This window comes from Mastigoproctus giganteus, chromosome 12 (genome assembly GCF_048544385.1).
Source record: "Mastigoproctus giganteus isolate SK-2022 chromosome 12, ASM4854438v1, whole genome shotgun sequence".
In the NCBI taxonomy this organism is placed as follows: Eukaryota; Metazoa; Arthropoda; class Arachnida; order Uropygi; family Thelyphonidae; genus Mastigoproctus; species Mastigoproctus giganteus.
The window spans coordinates 68,376,154-68,398,232 of NC_143586.1; the positions used below are offsets into that span (position 1 = coordinate 68,376,154).

General features: G+C 36.2%; 1 protein-coding gene across 5 annotated transcripts in view; it reads right to left on the reverse strand.

The window, feature by feature from the left end:
* Positions 1 to 20,701, reverse strand: part of LOC150077170 (arginine kinase-like) — a 36,563-nt gene extending 15,862 nt beyond the window's left edge. The window contains exons 1-3 of one of the 5 annotated variants that reach the window (XM_090386547.1): positions 20,613 to 20,701; positions 19,278 to 19,410; positions 233 to 423 (exon numbers count right to left, since the gene is read on the reverse strand). In XM_090386547.1, coding sequence (XP_090242673.1) covers positions 233 to 423; positions 19,278 to 19,363 — 277 coding nt within the window. In that variant the 5' untranslated portion in view covers positions 19,364 to 19,410; positions 20,613 to 20,701. Of the gene's footprint in view, positions 1 to 232; positions 424 to 5,196; positions 5,313 to 19,277; positions 19,564 to 20,264; positions 20,554 to 20,612 lie in introns of those variants that run through there. The other 4 variants (XM_090386551.1, XM_090386549.1, XM_090386548.1 and 1 more) reach the window with 4 other exon arrangements.
* Positions 20,702 to 22,079: the final 1,378 nt, after the last annotated feature.

Genomic DNA, 22,079 nt, shown 5'->3' on the forward strand with positions numbered 1-22,079 from the left:
ACTCCTTTCTAGAATTTTTGTTAATCATTTAAGCACATTACCAGTCACGTTCTGCTAAGATTTAATGATAATTAATTATTTCTATTTATTTCCTTTAAAAAGGTAGAGTTCTGAAAAAACAATTTGAACTGTGATGGTCTACTAAACGTGCGTAATGTATTGATAAAATGAATCTGTAACATAGAACTCTTCTAAACACTACAGCTTTATTAAAGACTCTAAATACTCTTACCTGACTGAATTACATCCAGAAGCGTTGCAAACTTTGTCCTCTTTGTTTTCAATCTGTCGAAGACATCTTTGCTCAGGTATTTCTTAAGGAGCGACTTACAATCTTTAGCTTCCTGAAGTCGTTTGAAGCCAGCTTCCAACTTCTCCAACGTTTCTTTGTCCACAGATTTTGTGCCGAAGGTCAATCCGCTGCTAAACCAAGGGAAGACAGAGAACAGCCTTAATGCCGATCGTTTTAAAAGCCACTCAATATTTTTCATTCTTCTTTCTTTAAATTCATCAGACACTATTCGCACTAGACATGACAAAATAATAAAAAATAAAGGGAAAATAAAATCAGAACCTAGCGCTTGTCGAGATTTCAGTTCTAAAAGGTTTATTTAATTTAGAGGTCACACTACATTGTCGTCCAATAAAATGTTTCATTTTAATTTAAATTTATACAATATTAGTACAGTGTATAGTAAAATGACAGTCAGAAACGTGGGGTTTTTATAAACTAATATTCCATGCTTTCCATGGGCAATACAAGGGGTTAGTCTGTCACTCCCGAGTACAGCGAAGTCATCAATGAAAAACCAGTCAATGAGCGCTCGTTTTATTTTATTTCATTTTTATAAAATAAAAGTTATTAAATAGCCTTCAATAATTCAAGTTAATTTCAATAGATAGTTTAAATCTCTCCAGTCTTCGACAGCTGGAACCAAGATCTCTCCCAAGGAATAATAAATACCGAACCAACTATGTTGTCAAATAAAAGTTGGAGGTGCAATCTGCACCCTGCCATCTTAATTGAATTAATTTAACCTAATTACATAAAACTAATGTGTTTAAGTAAGTTAGATTTCACTACCTATTCCTTCATAAACTTGTAATTCACTGGATAAGCGATATCAAACTGAACTCATTCACTTTAACTGAGGACTTACCAAAGATAAAGAAAATGGCTCTTCCAATTCATTAATAAAAAAAGCGAAAACCCTTCAGAACTGAAATCGCTTTACGAAATATGCTACGCTGGAATTATGAATATTCAAATATTCATAACATTTGTATCCTTCATCTGCTCGAGAATTAAAAAAGCGATAATTGTTCTCTCGATTTATCGATACATTTTCATAAACGACAAATTGGTCAGCACGGTTTTTATATTCAACGATTTTTATACCATAAAAATTGCAGCAGAAAATATGCCAGTTATTTTTACCAGTGTAGAATAATAAAAGCAAGAAATACCAGTCTTCGATGAAAGCAAGAACTTTCACCATATAATGCGAACCCGTGACAGCAACTGAAATTTTGGGACCACTTGGCACGCGTCTCAGGCCCTCGCATTTTATTAGTTTGCGTATTCCAAATGAATATTTGTCTCGTGAACTCCAGTTTTTTTTCACTGATAACCAGCTCATTACATTTATTGTAAACATTAAATAATATTAATGTTTCTTTTCTAAGAAATATTAATATTAAGAAACATTCTAATATTCATTATAATTAAAGAAATATTCTTAGAATGTTTCTTTTAGGAATACTTTCAAAATGTTATCCTTTCAATTGCGTTTGTTTGAATGTGTTATATATTTCTAAAGAATTCAAATAAAATTATATTTAAAACATAATTTCCTTCTCCACATGTGGGTGGGTTATCAAAACACCAACAAAGTTTCAGATGTGTGGAGAAGAAAATTACATCAGAAACTGTGTTCTGTATTCTGCTGCGTGCCAGAGACTAATGGTTACTTGGAAATCAATTAAGAAAAGCCGAAGAACAGAAAGGAAGCAGGTGGAAATGTCATCCACAAGCTAACATGCAATGCATACCGAACAAAGGATTTCCTACGTTTCTCAGAGATTATTTTTCATTCCATGGCATCGCCTTTCCTTTCTCTCCTTAGTTTAAGAGGCGGTAAGGATTCGTTGCGCAATTCGTTGTAAGGAAGACGATAGTGGCAGCACTTACTTTACCTTTATGTTCTGCTTCAAAAGGCAACATTCACTTTAAGTGTGAGCAGTTAATTCAGGGATGAGCCTGAGCTATATTCAGATATTCTTTCTTTGTTTGACGGTGCCCTTAATTTTCAGTTAAAAGTAGCTCCTAAAAAATGACATTCTGTGCTTTATTTTAGAATTTAATTGCAAATGAATGTAACATCGTTAAGTTAGTGAAAACGTATCGCACAGGCACGTGACTAAACTTACAATTAAAATTAAAATAGTAAGTTTGTCAGTAAAATCATAAAAATAAGACAAAAAATGTACACGATCCAAATAGAGGTAAAGAAAGTGCGAAGAAGGGAGAATATGAAAATTAATGTAAAAAGAAAGAAGAAAACAGTTGACTTTATTCGTCAGGTGTAGAATTATATTTAAGCAATTGTTGAAAATCAAAATGGCTGACCAAAGCAAAGCACACTCTCTAAAACGAACAAGAAAAATTGCTGTAAACAAGTATAAATAAAAGTAAAAAGTAGGTGATAATATCACAATGCGCGTAGTGAGTGCGTATTATGCTATTTAACGTATTGTGTTGATAAACAGGATTTGTTCTTTTAATACAGAGCACGTTTGCACTCTAGAGCTATATTTGCATCGAATTCAGTGTTTTTCGCTCAACCGTTTGCCACTTAATATGATCCCTTGGGGTTAAATGCAACTGGTAACAAATAATAAACTGACAATTTACGTTTCGGAAGAATTTCGACTGTGCTCTTCTTCAGAGAGATTTTTTTTTGTCTGAATCCTGCTAAAGACAGCTTATTCGTTTGGTGTTGTTCATTTTAGGTGTTTCTACTTCTGTAACTAGAGGTGGAAACTGATTTAACCTGCGCAGATTTTTAAAATGTTTAATTTTGCAGGAACAACAGATTTCATTCAAAGTTTCACCGCTTTAATCTTAGTTGCATCACCGAAATGAATATCTTCGCAACAACTTCTCTGAAAAGAGAAAGGAAGTAAGTCTGAGAAACGCCTTAAGCGTGCTTTTTTGGACCAACCTCTTTGCAGCTGCGTTGAAATAATATTTCAACTATTTTGGCTACTCCACCTTTTCATTCTATAGCTTTCATCGAGTCCCTTCCTCTTTGTTACTGCTCTCCCCTCCCCCAAATATGGTATACGTACTATTTGCATTCTCTTCTATCTCCCATAAAAAAGCACACACATAATCGATCATCTTTTATCTTTATGTACGTTACTTACTTTTTAGTATTTGGTTATTTTAGCCGTTTTCAAAAATCTTCACCTTTCCTGGTTCCAAATATAACTTCCTAATTTCATTTCTTATAGATCAAAATATAATATTATACAATGTAAAGTTAGCGTTTAATAAGTTTTTGTTTTCTAATTTCAGTCGTCATTCTCAATTATTAGGTTTGTTTGTTTTTTTTTTTTTAATTAAAAAGGTCTGGATTCTGTAACTCGTAAATTGATTTGTTGCTTTTCAATAATTAATAAAAGAAAATTTTTATAATACAATTCACAAAAACCAAATTTCAGTACAGAAGAAAAATAATCGACCTAAATGTATTAAAATTAGAGAGGAGTCTATGCCATCGTATCTCTGTTCTGTGTTCTTGTAAACTAGCTAGCCAAATTGAAATGGTAATTACATCACTTCGCTGCAAAGACAATTGGTGGCTACGACAATTCGACAAATTCTTTGGGAGAATTCAGTATATGGCACAGCAAGACAGAAAATGCAAGCTTTTAACATGTGCAGTAAATGGTGAATTTAGTGATCACGATATCGTTCTTGATATTTTTTGATGGAGCCTTTTTAAATGGACATTGGTGTTTTGTTTTTAAGGAGATCCTATTAAAAAAAAAAGTGCCATGGACAGGTTAAAGATTGGGATACGTGAGAGCCTTGTTTGTACTTTACCTTCACTTCGGCAAGGTGTAATTTTTAGGAAATACACATGGGGGAGGGGAAAGCGTTGCTTCAGAGATCAAAAGTAGAGATCATTAATGGATGCCGGTTGGGTAATGCGTATCTTCTGACGTTCGGTTTGCAACCGCGCTACAGTTTTTATTAAAAGAAGTTAGCAGTAGACTTTGGACGGGTTAATTTTAGGCGGCTAAGCTTCTTTGGAGTTCACGTAGGGGTTGGAATTGGAGTCCAAATCCCCTACATCGAAAAGCGCTCTGGTCCAGTCAGGTGTCAGGCGTTTCCACCCGAGCCTGTGGTGGTTCTCGACGATCCTAACAACAGATGGTACGCAAAACACAGTTAGCATGGAAGACAGTTAAAAGAAGTTTATTTTTGCACAAAACAACTATGGTCGCGAGGCATCTGTGTATAACGCTTCTGAATTGCAAAAATCGTACTGTCTGTTTGCTTTATTTGCTTCAAAAAAAAATAATTATAATCTTATCTGGATTAAAGGTGTTACAAAGTTGATGGATTCACGCTGAAATAGGCACGTGCTCTCTTTCCAATCTGAGAAGAATCAGCGCAAATCCTTTTATATAAAATAAATGTATAAAAAATATATTTTCTTTTTTCTAAATTCCTGCCCCCTCCTCTCTAAGTTGACAAACTTTCTCTTGTTTCCTGCACCTTTTACTTCACTGAGTTCATTAATTTCTGATCTCTGTGCGATAGGCCGGATTATCACACATACATCAAGTAGCCGTAGCCACCAATTGCGTTTCACAATTAAGTTCTTCTGTATTCATATTTAAGACAACACTAAAATATCCCTAAGAGCTTATTGAAAAACTAATAAGCTCTTATGTATAGATTATACAATTAATCCAATTATCCAAAGATTAAGTTCACAGTTCAATTATTATTTTTATTTCATAATAAATAACGCTTTAGGATTTTATTCCAATCAAGACCAAACAGCATAAGCGATTTTTTTCTTACCGACAATTTTAAAATATAAAATCCATACTTTTACCATATCTTAACAAACCCCTTATCTTTAACCTTAACGTGACAGGACAAATTCCTTCACTTACCTAGGAACAAACCAAGGTATAACCAAAAAATTCACTACGCCTACTGTGATAATAAATAGAACTGCAATCTTGGCCTTCGGTGCTGACATCTTGCAAGTTTGTCTAACTTAATAAACACGTGATGATACTGATAAATTCGACTTATCTAGTAATAGTTCTGTATGCCACGTGAAGTATCTGAATCATAATCTACGGGATATCCAGGACACTGAAGAGTCCGCTGAGTTTAAGCCAATAATCTCAAATATTTCAAGGTCATATTATAAATCATGGGGGATGTCAGCAGAAGGTTAATTCATTGAGGGAAAGGGGATTAACTGATAATAAATATTTTTGTCTTCAAGCTGATGACAGAAACGATGGAGGTCTTTTCCAAATTTCTGAGGGGGGGGGGAGACTGGTTGGTTGTTGGCGAATCATCAACTTTGGCTATTTGCTGTTTTCTAGACAAAAAAATCATGCCATCCTCACTTGAGATCAACTAACTCAGCTACGTTGTGAAAGAGACCCATAAAAATTTATCATGTCATCAACGAGATTCGAACTCGGGTCTGTTTCACCCCTTGTGGGAAAGAAGGTGATTATACCAACTGTGTTACCGATGAAGTCATTTTCATCCCTGCGTATGCACTGTGTCTCAAGAAAAATAATTTCTTCAATTAAATTATGTATTAATAAGACTTTAACGTACATTGCAGTGACATTAACCCAGCCATATTTTGTGTGAGTTCTGATTGAAAACAATGACGTCACAAAAGTTGTTCAGTTTAAGCGATTATTATAAAAAGTGTAAATTTTGAAAAATGGTTTAAAAAAATAATAATAATAAGTGTCTGCAAGTAGTGAGAAAACACCAGTAGCAGGGAGAAACATCCACATGACATGCAAATTGACCCGCTAACACACACACATACTTCTCAAAATATAATTAATATACCGGCAAAACACAGACATGTATGCTCGACAAAATTAACAGAACAAAATGTTTTTGATCAATATGTAATGGCGAATGGTGTCGCCGAAGGCGAATATTTGATATAATAGGCATCGTGGCATGAAAATTCCGAGAATCCAATAGAAATCCATCTACCACCTTACAGAGTCGCACATCATGCAAATTATTCATGCCTATAAAAACACGAGTTGCGACCACATCACTTCATTCCCTGTTTTTTTTTTTTTTTTTTTGGATTACTCAGTGGGATAGCCACATCTCCAATGCTCAGGATGGCAGATAATCGTCGTTTAGGTGATTCTTTCAGATGGCGGGCCGTTGAACGACTGAAAGCCGGTGGCACGTTGGCTTAACGTGGTGTTACGCAGTGGTCTTGGCATTATGGAAGCAGTTTCCGGAGAGAGGAACCATTACAAGAAGAGCTGGCCAAGATCACCCGAGAGCTATGTCCAACAGAACGTACCGCTATCTGGTTCTAACAGCAAGATGGAACCCTACGATGTCCTGTCATCAACTGTCTCTTGAGTTGCTGCGGCCACAGATGAAAACATTTATAACCGGACTGTGTTAGGAAGGCTCAATTCAAGTGGACGCTACGCAAAGAAACCAGTGGTTTCTATCCTATTAACTCCAAACCACCTCAGAGCTCGTCGAAACTGGTGCCATGAACATGTGACTTAGAGCCCTGATAAATGAGGTACAGTTCTGTTCTCTGATGAGTCCCGTTTTAGCCTACTACCAGATTCCAGACGTTATTTCATCTGGAGACAACGAGGAATGCGGTACCATCCCTCCAAAATCAGAGAAAGGGACACTTAACATGAAGGCGGTGTTCTCGTGTGGGGCGGTATAATGATCAATTGCCGCATCCCTGTTCGTGTTTTTGAGGGTATCGTAACTTCATAGAGGTGCTGAGAACAGATCCTCGTACCCTAGTGCAACTTTTTAGGGGTGCAGTTGGCCTAGATTTTCTTTTCATGCATGATAACGGCACTGCATATAGAGCTCAAGTGGCGGAGGAATATCTTGAAACTGAATCTATCAAACAATTGCCGTAGACAACGCGATCACCAGGCTTAATCCGATAGAACATGTGTGGGACACCCTTGGGCGTCGCATTGCTTGCCAACAGCCAAGGAGAAAATGTGGGATGGATTCCCCAGGTCCACGCTATTTCTGAGTTAGCTGTTAGTTGCCGACCGAAACAGCCATGCCAGGCGGGCCACCTCAGTCACTTAGTGAGCTAAGGTCTGCGCTGGTGGGAGAATGGGATTTGTTGCCACAGAATCTTATAGACACCCTTATATCGAGCATGGTTCACCGCTGTCAGGCCTGTTTAGCCGCTGGAGGGTATCATACGCCGTATTGATGTCATGTGACCCTATTTTCTAGTATCTTGCATCGACTTCTGTAATGTGGCCTTTTTGGTAATTCTTATTCAACCCTATAAATGTCCCTTATACTTGTCAGAAAAGTTTCGCTATCTCCTCATTTCATAGTTATTCTATGGTACACAACCATATCACATTTTGTGCCGCTTCATTGCAAGAACCCCGAGTTACACCATGTTTTCTACGTGTTCTGTTAATTTTGTTGAGTAGTGTAATGCGCAATGTGGCCAAAATTTGAGCTGCTACAAACAAACAACAAAGATAAAATTTTTATATTGTTCACCTTTATACCAGCGATGTATTAGGAACATAATTGAATTCTTTGCATTGATACATATCCTCAATAATTAAAAATTTGTATATTACTGCAGTAGTTTTTCTTTTTGATTATAACAATTCCTTCCGTCATTGTAATAGCAATACAGCATTCTAGATCAATCAGGTTCGAGACAATAAACCGGCATTGTATTAGCACTGGAAAATAATGCAAGAAAGCAAACCTATACAGCATCAGCCACAAAAAAAAAAAAAAAAAAAAAAAACACTTCCCACGCCTGTCCATCTCATCCAATAATTTGTATATTTTTTACTTGAATTTATTCAAATTGCCAGCTTCCATACTAACAGACGAAGATTTCTACAAAAATCAAGGTGTGCTGGCTGAAGGCAAACATCCTCACATCTGTCCTGCAGCCATCCTTCCTCAATTTCAATTAATGTCCCTCCTCTCACTTGGGCAGTCTGAGCAGGAGGAAGAATACCATCAGCATTGAGTTTGTTCAATCCATTCAAAACCTTAAACACCTCAATCAGATCTCCTAAGGTATTAGTTCTTTAGACACTGCAATTTGTAGAACTAAAGCCTTTCTTGGTAAGCGCATCCTTTTGTTCCTCGTAAAATTAAGTTTAGTAATTTGAAATAATGTAGTAAGTTTTGGTTTAACTCCCAATCCATTTGCTCAATTCTTGGAGAGACACAAGGTCAATGCCTTAAATTATCTCAGTTCACTGCACACCTTTTAGCATCACCCATCTTTGTGAATTGAATAGAATCACAGTTCTTTATAAGCGCATCTGGGAATACAATATAAAATATTATACAAAAACCATTGCAGAATTCATCTTTGCAAGAAAACCTTTTATTTTAAAATGAAGTGCAAAACAGAGGGATTACAGCATAAATGAAGCTCGTTTTGGCATAAGATACGTTGCTGAATTGGCCATATGTTAACTACTTCACTAAATACGTTGAGGAGAATGCGCTAAATATATTGGAACCTCAGATGAGAGACAGAGCTTAAATGTGTAAGACTAAACTTCATTCAATTATAGCTGTGCGAGAGCAGTACAATTGGATTAGGCTGGGCAGACAATAATTAGCATGTGCTTCTAGAACGTACACGATATCTCTAATCTTTCCAGGTCATTATCTCATCTGGTGTTCACGGCGTCAATGTTAGCAAATCTTGCTAGCGAAGTTCTATTCATAAGAGTGAGTTTATTGCATGAAGAGGAAATAAAGAAAAGTGCCTGTTTTCTTATAAAACTCTCAAGCTCTCTTTGTTCTGGAGAACTAAACTTTTTAAAGCAATTTTAATATATGCATCCTTATGGAGAAGAAATTTAATTTCTCTTGAATATCTGATAACTTAAAGAAGGAACTTTTTTCTCTCCTTGGTGTCTTTGTGTCTCAAAGGAAAAGTGCAACCAAACTTTGTGTGGACTTTCCTCTTTCATCTAAGAGAATTTCCGGCTTTCTTTGTAGACTGCTCTTGTCGTTATTTTCAAGCTGCTTAATTACTAGAACTTGAGATGATTCTCTTTTTAATGTTGTATATAAGGAAGAGTAGATTTCCAAGGTTTGTTTGGTTTAGATTAGCACAGTGAGTTTAATTTTGTTACAAATCGTTACAAAATAAATGTACAAGTGATTGTAATTAGCTGGTTTCGAGGGATGATGTAGGGTCCATCTCCCTTTATGGTATAAGTACCATTAAAGGAGATGGCGTGCCGTGTGGCCCGCCTGGCATGGCTGTTGCGGTCGGCAACTAACAGCTAACTCAGAAATGGCGTGGACCTGGGGAATCCATCCCACATATACTCCTATACAGAATAGGAGTATAATTGGGATGGAATATCGTAATCTTCCCACAAGATGATAGAGCCAATAATGTAACTTTTCCACAAGATGGTAGAGCCAATAATGTAACTTTTCCACTTTTCCACAAGATGATAGAATCTGTTATTAATCCTAACAAGAAAAAAAGAATCGGTTATCTACATATACAGAGTGTTTCATAACATGTGGGCTATACTTTCGATATCGATATGGGATCTGAAAACAAGGAGCAAAGCTCATACGGTATAAACATGTGAGTCCAATTCCGAAGGGATAAGGAGTTATGGCTGTTTGTAATTTAAAATACGGCTATGAGTTTCAATTATTAAAAAATTATATTAGTATTACTATTAGTAAGGCCAAATGAGACAAGGGAGTGGACTTGATCTAAATAATACAAAAAAAAAAAAATATATATATATATAAACATTAATTAATTAATTAAAATAAAACAGAATATTCATACTATTCCCATTCCTACAAGGTTATCATCCATTCTACTTCGAATATTTAACCAGGCTTCAACCTGTTGCTTATAGACGAACTTCATGAGGTCCAATCTTCTGTTGTTCCCTGAGAGTTGATGTTTGTTACCCCTAGTTGTCTCATCTACAGGGCAGAACAGGTTTTCTTCATTTTACTCAATGCCTTATACACCTCGGATCTCTCATTATAAGTCTAGTTGTAAAACTTTGCAGTCACACCTTCTAAGCTGTTTTTCATAAATCGCATCGATTTACACTCATCGTCTTTCTTTGAACTCTCTCTCTCTCCAGAACCTTTATGTCTCTTTTTATGGATACAAAATCCCAAATGCAGTCTGACCATCGTCTTCTAAAGAGGAATTATGATGTCCTGCTCTCTACTAGCAAAGGTCCTATAAATTATAGATATGTGCCTTCCTAGCCTCTATTTACACTGCATGGAATATTTCATGTCAGATTAAATCATAACACTTAAGTCTCTTTCGTCTTGACCACGTTTATCTCTTCTCTCCCTAGCTATTGTGTGACTCCAGGATATCTGCTACTTAGATGCTTTAACTGAAAAGATTAAAGTTTAGCTGCTACTTCTTTGAGCCCATATATGCAATTGATCCAATATTTTTGAATTGCGATGATGACAGCAACATGGCTATGCTAATTGTTAAACACCGCCCTCACCAAACATTATCACCAAACTTTAACAGCTTCCCTTGGATACCCTCGTAAATGTCATTTATGGAAATTAGAAATAAGAGGGGACGTAACACCGAGCCTTGAGGGACCCCACTTGTTGCTAACCCATTCTGAACACTGACCATTTATGACAACCCACTCGCTCTCTCTCTCTCTCTGGTCAATTGTGTGGCACGTCAACACCAATGAACGAAGTTCCATTAACAGACTTGCGAATCATGCGGGTTCTCATTTAAATTGATATCCATGGAAGAAATAACAAAGCAAGTTATACTCGGACAACAAACTGCTCGTGTTTAAGGGGAACACTGCCTTGATTAATATGATCTACATCCGTACACCCACACCCCATAACTCTTTACGTCTGAATAATATGGGCGGATACCACAAGTACTCAAGACGAAATGGGAGGACGAATTTTGGATAATTAGATGAGTGTACAAGAAACAAGTCAACCATTTTCGTATATAAATTACTACGAAGAGATGAATACAGAACAATTATGTAGGATTCCTTTGTAACTAGAGATGGATGTTAAAACTGACTCTTTCCTCTTTCAGCGTTAACTCTTGTTTATTTTGTAATGCCTTTTGCATCATGAATGTAACTGGAAAGCGGTCCGCCTTTATATTATTAGCCATATGTATGTAGTCTAATAGATTTATTGTGGTGCACACACACATAAGGTGGAAGCCGCCATGTTTTCAATTTACTAATTAATTAATATGAAATAAATAACAATAAAAATGTGTCTAGACATCATAAATAGGTGGATTTGGAAACATTATCCAAATTTCCGCTGTTGATCATATGCAATTCGCGTGCAAAGTTAGTAAAAGTAAACTCGGTTAGGACATACTTGAAAGGAACAAAAGCTAGGGACACATTTATTTAATTTATTATTTGTAAATCATACAAATAACAAAATTAAAAAGCAGAACTTTAAATGTAATTATATTACCCTAATTACATTCACTTCTGTATTTAATGTTTGCGTGAGCTGGGAAGAACATTGTATGATCACAAGTTCCTTAGTATTAGATAAACGCTGTAGCTTTTTGGGGCTTCTTAGTTGACCGGTCTTAGGGAAGATAGCATCTATCTTCCAATAACATCTATCTGAAAATCTGAAAGATTTTCAGATAGATGTTATTGTTTATGAGATCGTTTATCAGGAGCCACAATTGAGAAAGCAAAGGAAATCTCTGGTGTGTCTAAAGCAACCATCTCAAATGTATACAATGAGTGGAAAACAAAAGGAGAATGAAGTTCTAAAAAGAGGAAATATGGCAGAAAGTCCCAACCAAAAACTGAGGCCGCGGAAATTTCAAACGAATTGTCCATCTGAAGGTCACGTTTGCAATAAATTATTGAAAAATTCAATTTAGGCAAAGAAATGCCCATTTCAAACCGAACTATGCGTAGGGAGCTGAAAATTGGGGATTTGATAGTCGTGTGCCTATAATAAAAAAAAAACGAAAGATTCCACAGGAGTGATGCTACTGATCCCAAGGGTGGACTGAACAGTGGAAAAAGATATTATGGGTTGATGAGTCTCGATTTACACTTTTTTTTTGCACCAATGGTAGGGTGAGTGTAGGGTGAGGGTGAGTCTGGATGCATGGCTTCATGAACTTCATGAAGCCATGCATCCAGACTCGTGTCAACCATTCAACAAAGGTGGTATCATAGTATGGAGTATGTTCTATTGGTATGAACGGACTTGGTCCGCTCATACCAATAGAACATACTCCATACTATGATACCACCTCCAGCTCATACCATTGAAGGAAACACGACTTCTAACGGTATGAGCGGACTTGGTCCGCTCATACCGTTAGAAGTCGTGTTTCCTTCAATCAATATCTTTCTGTCGTATCAGACCAACTTTATTCTTCATGTTTAGCGAGATTGCAATGGCTTCTTTCAAGATGACAATGCGACTATCCACAGTGGAAAAATTGTAACTGAACGTTTCGAGGAACATTCCCAAAATTTCCAACATATACCATGGTCGCCTAATTCTGCAGATCTGAATCCAATTGAGAATGTCTGAAACATGTTGGAAAGGGCAGTTTGTCTTTACAGTTCTTTACCGATCATAATACAGCAGATGACAAATATCCTGATAAAAGAATGAGGAAATATGGAGCTGAACTCCCTCAGACACCTACTGAAATCGATGCCACTTGTTGTAATTCGGATAAAAAGTAACTAGACATTGAATAAAAGTTTCTATTTTTTGGCCCTTGAGTACACATTATTAGGTACTAAATTCGAGCCACCACCATACATAAAATTAATTATATGATTAATTAATAGGATATAGACTTCAAACACAAACACACGGACGGATAAAACAGTGCAATGAAGTATTTCTGCATTGTGGATTCGAAGGTACAAAAGATCAAACTCATATATAATATATTTTTTTTATTTTCCATTTCAGTCCACAAGAGTTTGAACGCACTTGGTCTAGTGAAAATGAAAAAAAAAATTTCTCTGTTGTTCTTACAACAGTTATTAAAACACAATATCGTTGCAATCAACAGGAAACTTTCGTCCCCTAATGAAACAAACTCTATGAGGTCACTAGTAATTGAAAAAGCCTCAGTACCTCGACCAGATGGATTCGTACAAATGAAAAATTGAAGCCAGCGGATATACCCTGTATATGTATATATACTTTTCAAATTTCATAATATGCACTGTATTTAGAGCAATAAAAGATAGCATAGAAGGGGCAGTTACAGAGCGATGTAAAGTACTGAGGCCTACAACGGTTGATTTGTAATAGTAATGGTACCACAGATAAGGTCAGAAAGGCCAAGGCTGCGTATGAGGAAGCACTGGGTAAGAGAGCAAAGAATGGGAAGAAGGAATTTTTCATGTATGTGAATACAAGGAACAAAAAAGCGAGTGAGATCGGACTCTTGATACTGGGTGTGGGAAAGTAATAGACCCAGCTGATGTTGCAAATGAATTGAACAGTTACTTTGCATCTGTCTTTACTGAAGAAAGACCCTTCATGCTGAGAAGAGGTTGTGCAAGTGAGGCTGAGTAATTTGAAATTAGTGCTTTGGAAATTACAGATAACTTTATTAGAAAAACTTTCAAACATAAAGGCAAGTAATGCTCCTGGAGCTGATGGCATACACCCAGTAATTTTGAGAGTGGCCTCTATGGAGTGTATTGAACCAGTAAATTAATTATGAGGGGTCTTTGGACTTGAGAATGAGAGAGATTTCTTTAGATTCGAGAAGTGCCAATACATAAAAGCGGTTCTAAGAGCGAAGTTAGTAAGTATACGCCGATTAATGGTAGAGACACTCTTAAAGACAATGATTAAGAGTACAATCCACGGACATTTCGATAGATATGGCATTCTGAATAACACACAACATGGTTTTGTGAAGGGAAAATCATGTTTAACTAACTTAGTAGGCTATTTTGACACTGTTACTCATGAGCTGGATGTGGGGAACAATTTCGACATAGTTTATTTGAATTTCAGAAAGGCATTTAACGCAGTTCTCCATGAGAGATTACTGTATTAGCTGGAACATGTTGGATTACTGGTAAGGTTCTAAGATGGATTGCTGTCTGCAAGGCAGAAGGCAGAGGGTTGTAATTAATGGATATTCTTCAGATTGGTGTAACGTCAGGAGTGGGGTTCCTCAAGGATCGATTCTTGCACCACTGTTGTTTCTGATTTTCATAAAAGACATCAAAGATGTAGTGGCTTGAATCAAAAAATTTGCAGATAATGAAAAGACAGTGTAAAGGTAGAGTAGTTAACGATCAGTATGAAACCGCGCTCCTTCCGAATGGCTTGAACAGGTTGCAAGAATGGTCAGAAAAGTGGCAGCTAGGTTTTAATGGAGCAAACTGCAAGGTCTTGCACTGGGAACAGCAATCTCAAAATAAATTATACACTTGGTAAGATTAAATTAAAATAGTAGAGGAAGAAAGCGATTCTGGGAGTTATGACACGGGCAGATACGAAGTTTTCTGAGCAATGTAAACAGACAGCCAGGAAAGCCCATGATGTCTTATCGATGATTTATCGAACAATATCAGTAGAGATATGGAGGTCATAGTCCCACTATATAAGGCAATTGTCTGAAAAAATACATTGAGCTTCTTGAAAGGGTCCAAAGACGGGAAACTCGCATGGTGAGATCGGCAAAAGGGCGACCGATCATGTGGGTTACAGAGCTTGGCAACTAGGCCCCTCAGAAGTGACCGATTTAGGTTTATAAGGTTCTGAGAGGGGTTAGTAAATGAATTAAATGAATGAAGGCGGAATTTTCACTGTTCATAGAGGATTCCAGAAGTCGGGAGCATAAATTGAAATTATAGAGGAAGTGGTTTAGACTAGATTGCAGGAAGTTTGCTTTTAGGCCAGTGAGTCGTTGATTGCTGGAACAGGTTGCCTTCACAGGTAGTTGAGGCTGACAGTTTGAATAAATTCAAAGGTTAACTGGATAGTTTACCTATATGAGGAGGGAGGCAAATAATTTGTATTATTTCCTGGGCTTCCTTGCACTATATGGCTATTACTCTTACTGTTGTTATTTACATAACTGTATACCTCATATATATAACTCTGGACATCGTCTGCAAATAATTTTAATCATTTTGATCTCACGCACTCATTAAACGTTCTGATAACAAGGAAAATAACTATGGAACCGATCTGGAGACTAGAGTGTATATCTAAACAGCTCATCGATGACGGTGGTCTACTGCTACAAACTTCTGAGACCTCTTGAAAGAAGTTTCCTTCTTGAGTTTCCCACTTCCTAACTAGTCCTGTCTCTCTTTTTTTCTGTAATAGTGGGGTAGTTTTAAAATTAACTACAAATAGCTGGCTATAATAGTAGATCCTCTCTCGAGGAAGTCAAAAAAACATTCAATCAAAAAAAAAGTAAATTCATGTTTTACAAAGTTTCACTCTTTGAAATCCAGACCGTTTCCACACTACGTGGACGGACTGTAATCGCAGCTAAAAATTAACAATTAGATTTTGTGATTTGTAATTTAAAATTTAAATTTAAATTAATGGGAAAGCTATTGTCCGTCCTCTTCTAAACACATCGTTGGATATTTTTGAGCTGGCCGAGAAGTTTCTTGCAGTTTAGGATTGTGTTGGTCAAATGTTATAAGAGGTGAAATATAATATAAGCACTGGACATTCCATTACAGTAAACAAGAATATATAGCTTATATTTGACGTTTTTAGAACATATATATGTTGTGCTGCAGAGTTCTGTTTACCGTATGACCCAATTTGCAATTATTTCTCTTGAGTAATCATAATTAAATGGATTTCCAATTCAAGGTTGAAATTACATTTTAGATCCTGGATGCAAAGAAGGATAGTTCGGCATACGGTTGCTTCTAGGCTTCCATATTAGCATGGTCCTATTTCTAATCCTATTAACAACAACTTAAGTCAATTAAGAGAAGACCCGTTTCAGCAAAACTGAGTAAACTTCGCTCAGAAGCAATGATAAAGATATAAATTCTGAAGAAAAATAATACTGGTATATTCTGGGAAAAGATATCAACTAAAGTGTTATCTTATAAAAATTGTATTTAAATAAATTTTTAAACCCTTCCAAAACCCATCTTAAGTTATTTCTTTCCTCGCAGCCGATCGAATGGGCAGAATTCTATCAGTTGAGAAACACTGATAAAAGTATTACTGTTCGTTGGTATTTCTATGATTTGGACAATACGAGTTCGCTAGAGCTCGACAAAATGATCCAAATGATATTTCAAAATATAAGGTGATTATAACCACCGTGCTGCCTGAGAAGACATAGACAAATGAAAGTTTTGAATATCTTTACTCACACAATGGAAATGCCGAGTTCTCTGCCAGAGGTTCATTGACAGTAAGCCAAATGTAGAAAAACTGGCCACATCAGCCAGCTAACTTGGCAAGCGTTATTTTTCATATCGTGCTGCCGTCTTTCTCTCTCTCTCTTCATTGCTTTAGTTCAACAAGAATAAAAATCTTAATGGAAATTATGTTTTACTAATCAAGATTGAAAGCACACAAAAATATAAAATTTCTTTAAAATAATTTGCTTGGACAACCAGTTGTATCAACGTGCCAGGAGGGGAAGTTTAGCAGATTCCTGAGAGCCTGTTGAAATAATTAAATAATAATTATAATAAGTACTTACTGTCGTCGCATAATTCAAGTAAATTTTGTTTCAGGACCATGCAGATTCTGTATATTTGCTGTAGGAATTACTTTTCTATCATAGAATTTTACCTAGTAACGTTATTAGATGAAATATTGTTTCTTATATAATTTTTTCAAGGTGGCATTATTAAAAACGGTCTGGGAGAGATATCCAAAATACTTTGGATATCTCTCAAAAAACTGCTACTTATGTGGCTAATACGATTTCTATATGACTGTGCCTTCAGCACTTGACACTCATATGACTAGATGGATTCGCTGGTCGGTTAATTGTTTACAATATGAGCCAAGGAAGTTAAAGCCACGAAACATCAATATATCGTATGGTGTTTTTCTTTTCCTGCAATCCCTATTAAGAATACATCCCACTTTGAATTTCAAAACCAAACTTATGTCCCAAAAAATTTATTGGAGTCCCACAAGGAGGCGTACTCTCAGGATTACTGTTTGTCACTTTTCTTATCCCATATGCACAAACGCTGACAAGATATTCTCTTCTATGCTGATGTTATAAAACTATTAACAGAGATCTTACTATCAGCAGATCCAAAAACTGTTAAAAATCATATCAGCAGCCAATTAATGTCATTAGCCACATAACTGATCTGAAGTTAAATCCTAAAAAGATCAATCCTCAAAAAAAATTAGTCCCCGCCCCCGTTTCTTTCTCTCTGAATTAGCTATTCAGAGAGAAAGAGAGAAAGAAATTATTTTATCATTAACTAATATCGGTCAGGCTATAGCCAAATATCTTGATATAAGTGCTAATCTCACAGGAATCTTATTTCGTGCGAAGAAGCCCTTAGCCAATCAGGCCATGAAGGGTATGGTGAGAAGTGTATTCATATCTTTGAAATAAGGAATTTTCATTTAATGTTTAAGAAGAAATTTTAAATGAAATGAGTACTAAATTTTTATGTTTACTGAAAAAATGGAATTTTGGACATTCTCAATTTCTATCGCAAGAATAATTATCTGTGGGTAAAACCTTTCTCCAAACTCAGAAAAAAAAAGGAGAATTTGATGATATTTTAATGAAATATTTGTAAACTAGACTCCTTTTAACGAAACTTATAATTTATTGCTATATGCGAATCCACTTCTCAGTTCTAACTATAGTCTACAAAGACTGCCAATATGTCATCAACGATTGGTCAGTTTAATTCTGTTGTATATTTGACAAGATGTACAAAGACAACAAGTGTGGACACTTAATGATCAAAGAACAAATGTTTGCAACCACTATATCTTTTTGTATGTTGTATTAACGTGCATTCTGTACATTCATTATTATACCAGTGTTTTGTTCGTTTAATTATATTGGCAATAATCGTGAAATTATAATTATAAATTAGCATCAGATCCTGAAAATGCAGAACACGACTCGAATAAAATAAGTTTAATGAACTTGACAATATTATTATAAATAAATTATTATTGTTGTAAATTTTACAACATTATGTACTCGTAAAGTCGTAAATTATACCAGGCTGGATTTCAAAACTTAATTTCATATTATTCTACTTATCTTAAGATAACCATCGTGAATCTTAAAGTTGGATTAGGGACAAAATTAAGAACATTGGCAATACTAAGTGGAATGGCAATACTACGCAGAAATGCATTTATTTGAACAAATTTATATTTACAGAAACCGAAATCAGCCGGAGGATTCTTGGCATATGATGGAAGAAAAAGAGTTTTCGGACAACGGAAGTGTAGCTAAAATAAGGGATGTTGGGATGAGTGCTATTTTAGGGCATTACACAAGCTGTATAGGTGATAACAGTCTCCTCTGATTCAGCTTACTTAAAACAAAGAGATAAGTCGAAAAGCGTCTCTTCAAACACTGAATGCTATCTACCAATCAGATAAAAACAAATCTATTGACGTCATCTACACCAATTCATTGGTTCAAAATGGATGATTACGCTTTGACATTATGATCACCCTTAAAGAGTTAGGAATAACCCTTGCCATCTGTTTATGAAGTCTTCGATATTATCGCTTAAAACCATTGAGATGCAGTAGAAGTGGATGAAAAATCATCGTAGAAGAATGACAACAAGAACCAGAATTTAAACAAAATACTTCACGCGACTGACTGATATCTAGAGAAAGTTTCGGATGATAGTTGAGTTATCATACAAATCCCCACTGTTTATTTTGTTAATAATTGCTATTTTCCTGAAAATAAATATTTCATTTTTCTACTTACCCCGTTTCTGGAGTCTGACGCATATACAATACAGCAAGAACACCAACAACAACACTTATAAGAACCGCAACAGTTCTGGCCTCCATGTTCTCTCGCTATTAGCTCTACTATCGGGTATAATACTTTCTCAGCCCTAGGAGTGTACAGATAAGACTGATATAGCCACAGCAGAAATTAGACATCGCGTCTATCTACAGTTTCTCAGCTAGATTTCGAACTCATATTTAGGGTATGAGAAAAGATCAAAAAAGAAAGGGAAATACTAGGGAGAGGAACATCTATAATCGAGGTATATTTTAAACAGTAAGTTAAGAATAGTCTCCCACCAAAGATGTTTGTTTTTTGTTTCTTTTATAGCGTCAAGATTCAAATTAAAGAACATCACCTTGATAGCTAAATATAGAGCTATCAAGGCTAAAAGAGAAACCCGAAAATGTAAGAATAGAGTCAATGAAGGGGAGTGTACGTCTCTTATATAAAAAGAAAGTGAACTTTTGTTCATTGTATTTTGTCAGTCTGCTTTTCATCCTAATTATGTTTTGTGTTATCTCTAGCATCAATATGATTATTAGAAAGAAACGAAGAGTATGAATATTAAATGATTAATTATAAATCCAATATTTTATACAATCTCTTGATATCCCTTCTGGATCATGTGATGCCTAGATGCAAATGTCTTTGAAACGAAAAATACGTAGGGAGTAATAGCAGAGAAATTCAACGGAATTTTATGTCAAAATTATCTAAAAGGTTAAATTATAAACATATTTCGGACTCATATACAAGTATGGAAGTCTGAGTTTGTATATAAGCCCGATAATAGGATAAAGGCATTAGAGACCAAGCGGTTTTATGGAGCAAAATTCTGTTTTACAGAAAATCCATGAAATTTAGAAACCAAGCTTCTCTTCTCTACAAAACTATTTCGTTATTATACACCCACACACCCTCTAATTTAAACCGAACGGGGGAAAATTTTAAGCTTACCCTTTCACGACAAAGGCAAAATACCACAAGGAAAACATGATTGGTATAGGAAAGCGACAATCTCTGCGGCGGTCGAAGTCGCTAGTCGTCGTTTGATTCGCCCAAAGATGACCAAGGCGCGCAGAGCATGTCGGAAGTCTGAGATGCGGTAGTATGAGAGGGATGATGATGCGGAGAGCCCGACATCATCTCGATTTTTCGTGTCGACATGCTGACGCCCAAATAGAGATATGAAGGTAAGTGAAAGAATCTGAAAGGAGGCATAGAGGAAGACGACATTAACTGTTTAGGTGAAGAAAAAAAGAATAAAAAATGATATTTCCCCTGGAAATAACGAGACTCACACACCTGCCCGCACGTGACGATGAGGGGGTTGTTACGTCAGCCTACCAGCGGAGAGACGGGTCGAACTGTTCAGGTATTGGCGCTTCAGAAACTCACCCTTGCCAAATATCGATATTTTCCTTCCTGTGTGAGGAAACATGGGAACTCTTCCTTCCTACCCATCAGCAGTTGGTTGGAAAGCATCCATCCGCCATTCCATCATTAAGAAATTTGATTTGTTATCAGTGAATAGCGGATGCCTGCCTATACAGAAGTTGTTCTTTTTCGCTTAATTCGAGTGAGAACTCCTGTGAGACGTTCGTAGCAAATTCTGCAAATTAAAATTAGTTGGTTGGTTACTTCTTTTATAAATAGAGCCAAGGCGGCTAAGGAGTTGGTATACAATGTTTGTAAATTGGGCGTATTCTATGGTTTGTTTACTATTAGCATTTTAATGGTTAAAAGATACAAGCAAGCGGGCTTTTTCTTCATTTGCCAAAAAATAAATAAAATAAAATTCTCTCACTCATACCATTCCGTCGCCAAAAGTGCCTATCGAATTCCACTTTTAACGTAACCAAACTATCAACCCACTGTGGCCAGTGGTTTATTCTAGTGATCTAAAACACACTGCCCGAAAGTAAACTTCATGGGATCCAGCCTTCTGTTTCTCCCCAAAATTTTGTATTCCTTCCCCACTCGGTTCTCCTATCTTGTTCATTTTACTGATCCTTTCAGAGCCATATACATATATACAATCTATGAGCCTCCCCCAACCAAGATGTCTAGTTTCCAAGCTTTGCAGGCCGCATTTTCTAAGCCATCCTTCATATGGATATCGATTAGCACCCCTTACAGTCTAGTAGCCCATTTCTGAATCTTCCGTGTAACTTCTATGTCTTTTCTCAAGCGTGTCCTCCAGACCTGAACAAAATATTCTAAATGTGGTCTCACAGTCATCTTATACAAAGGAATGTTGATATTCTTTTCCCTACTTGCAAAGGTCCTATAGACAAATCACCATGTCTCTTCCTCGCCGCCTGTTCACACTGCAGGAAAATTTCATACGTCAATGAACCGTAATTCCTTAGTCTTTTTGGACTGGAACACTTTTAACTCCACTTCCCCTAGCTTGTAAGTTACTCCTAGATTTCTTTTCCCTAGTTGCAGAACCTTATATTTAGAAACATTAAAGTTCACTTGCTATTTTCCAGACCATTTGTGCGTGCAACCAATCGAAGTTGTTCTGAAGCAAAATGACTCAGTTAACGACAAGAACTTACGTACCATTAAATGATCAGAAAAATTTGACAACTTCCCCTGCGCTCTTTCGTCATTGTCATGTGTCAATGTTTATTTCTTTGAGGGATTAAAAACCGAGTATCCGGGAGAAAAAGCCTGCAGCTATCGACTTATTCGCCTACACTATGGAAAAAGCCTATAAAATTTCCTTTCGTTTAGACGAAACTTCAACCCTGCTGTTCTTCCTTG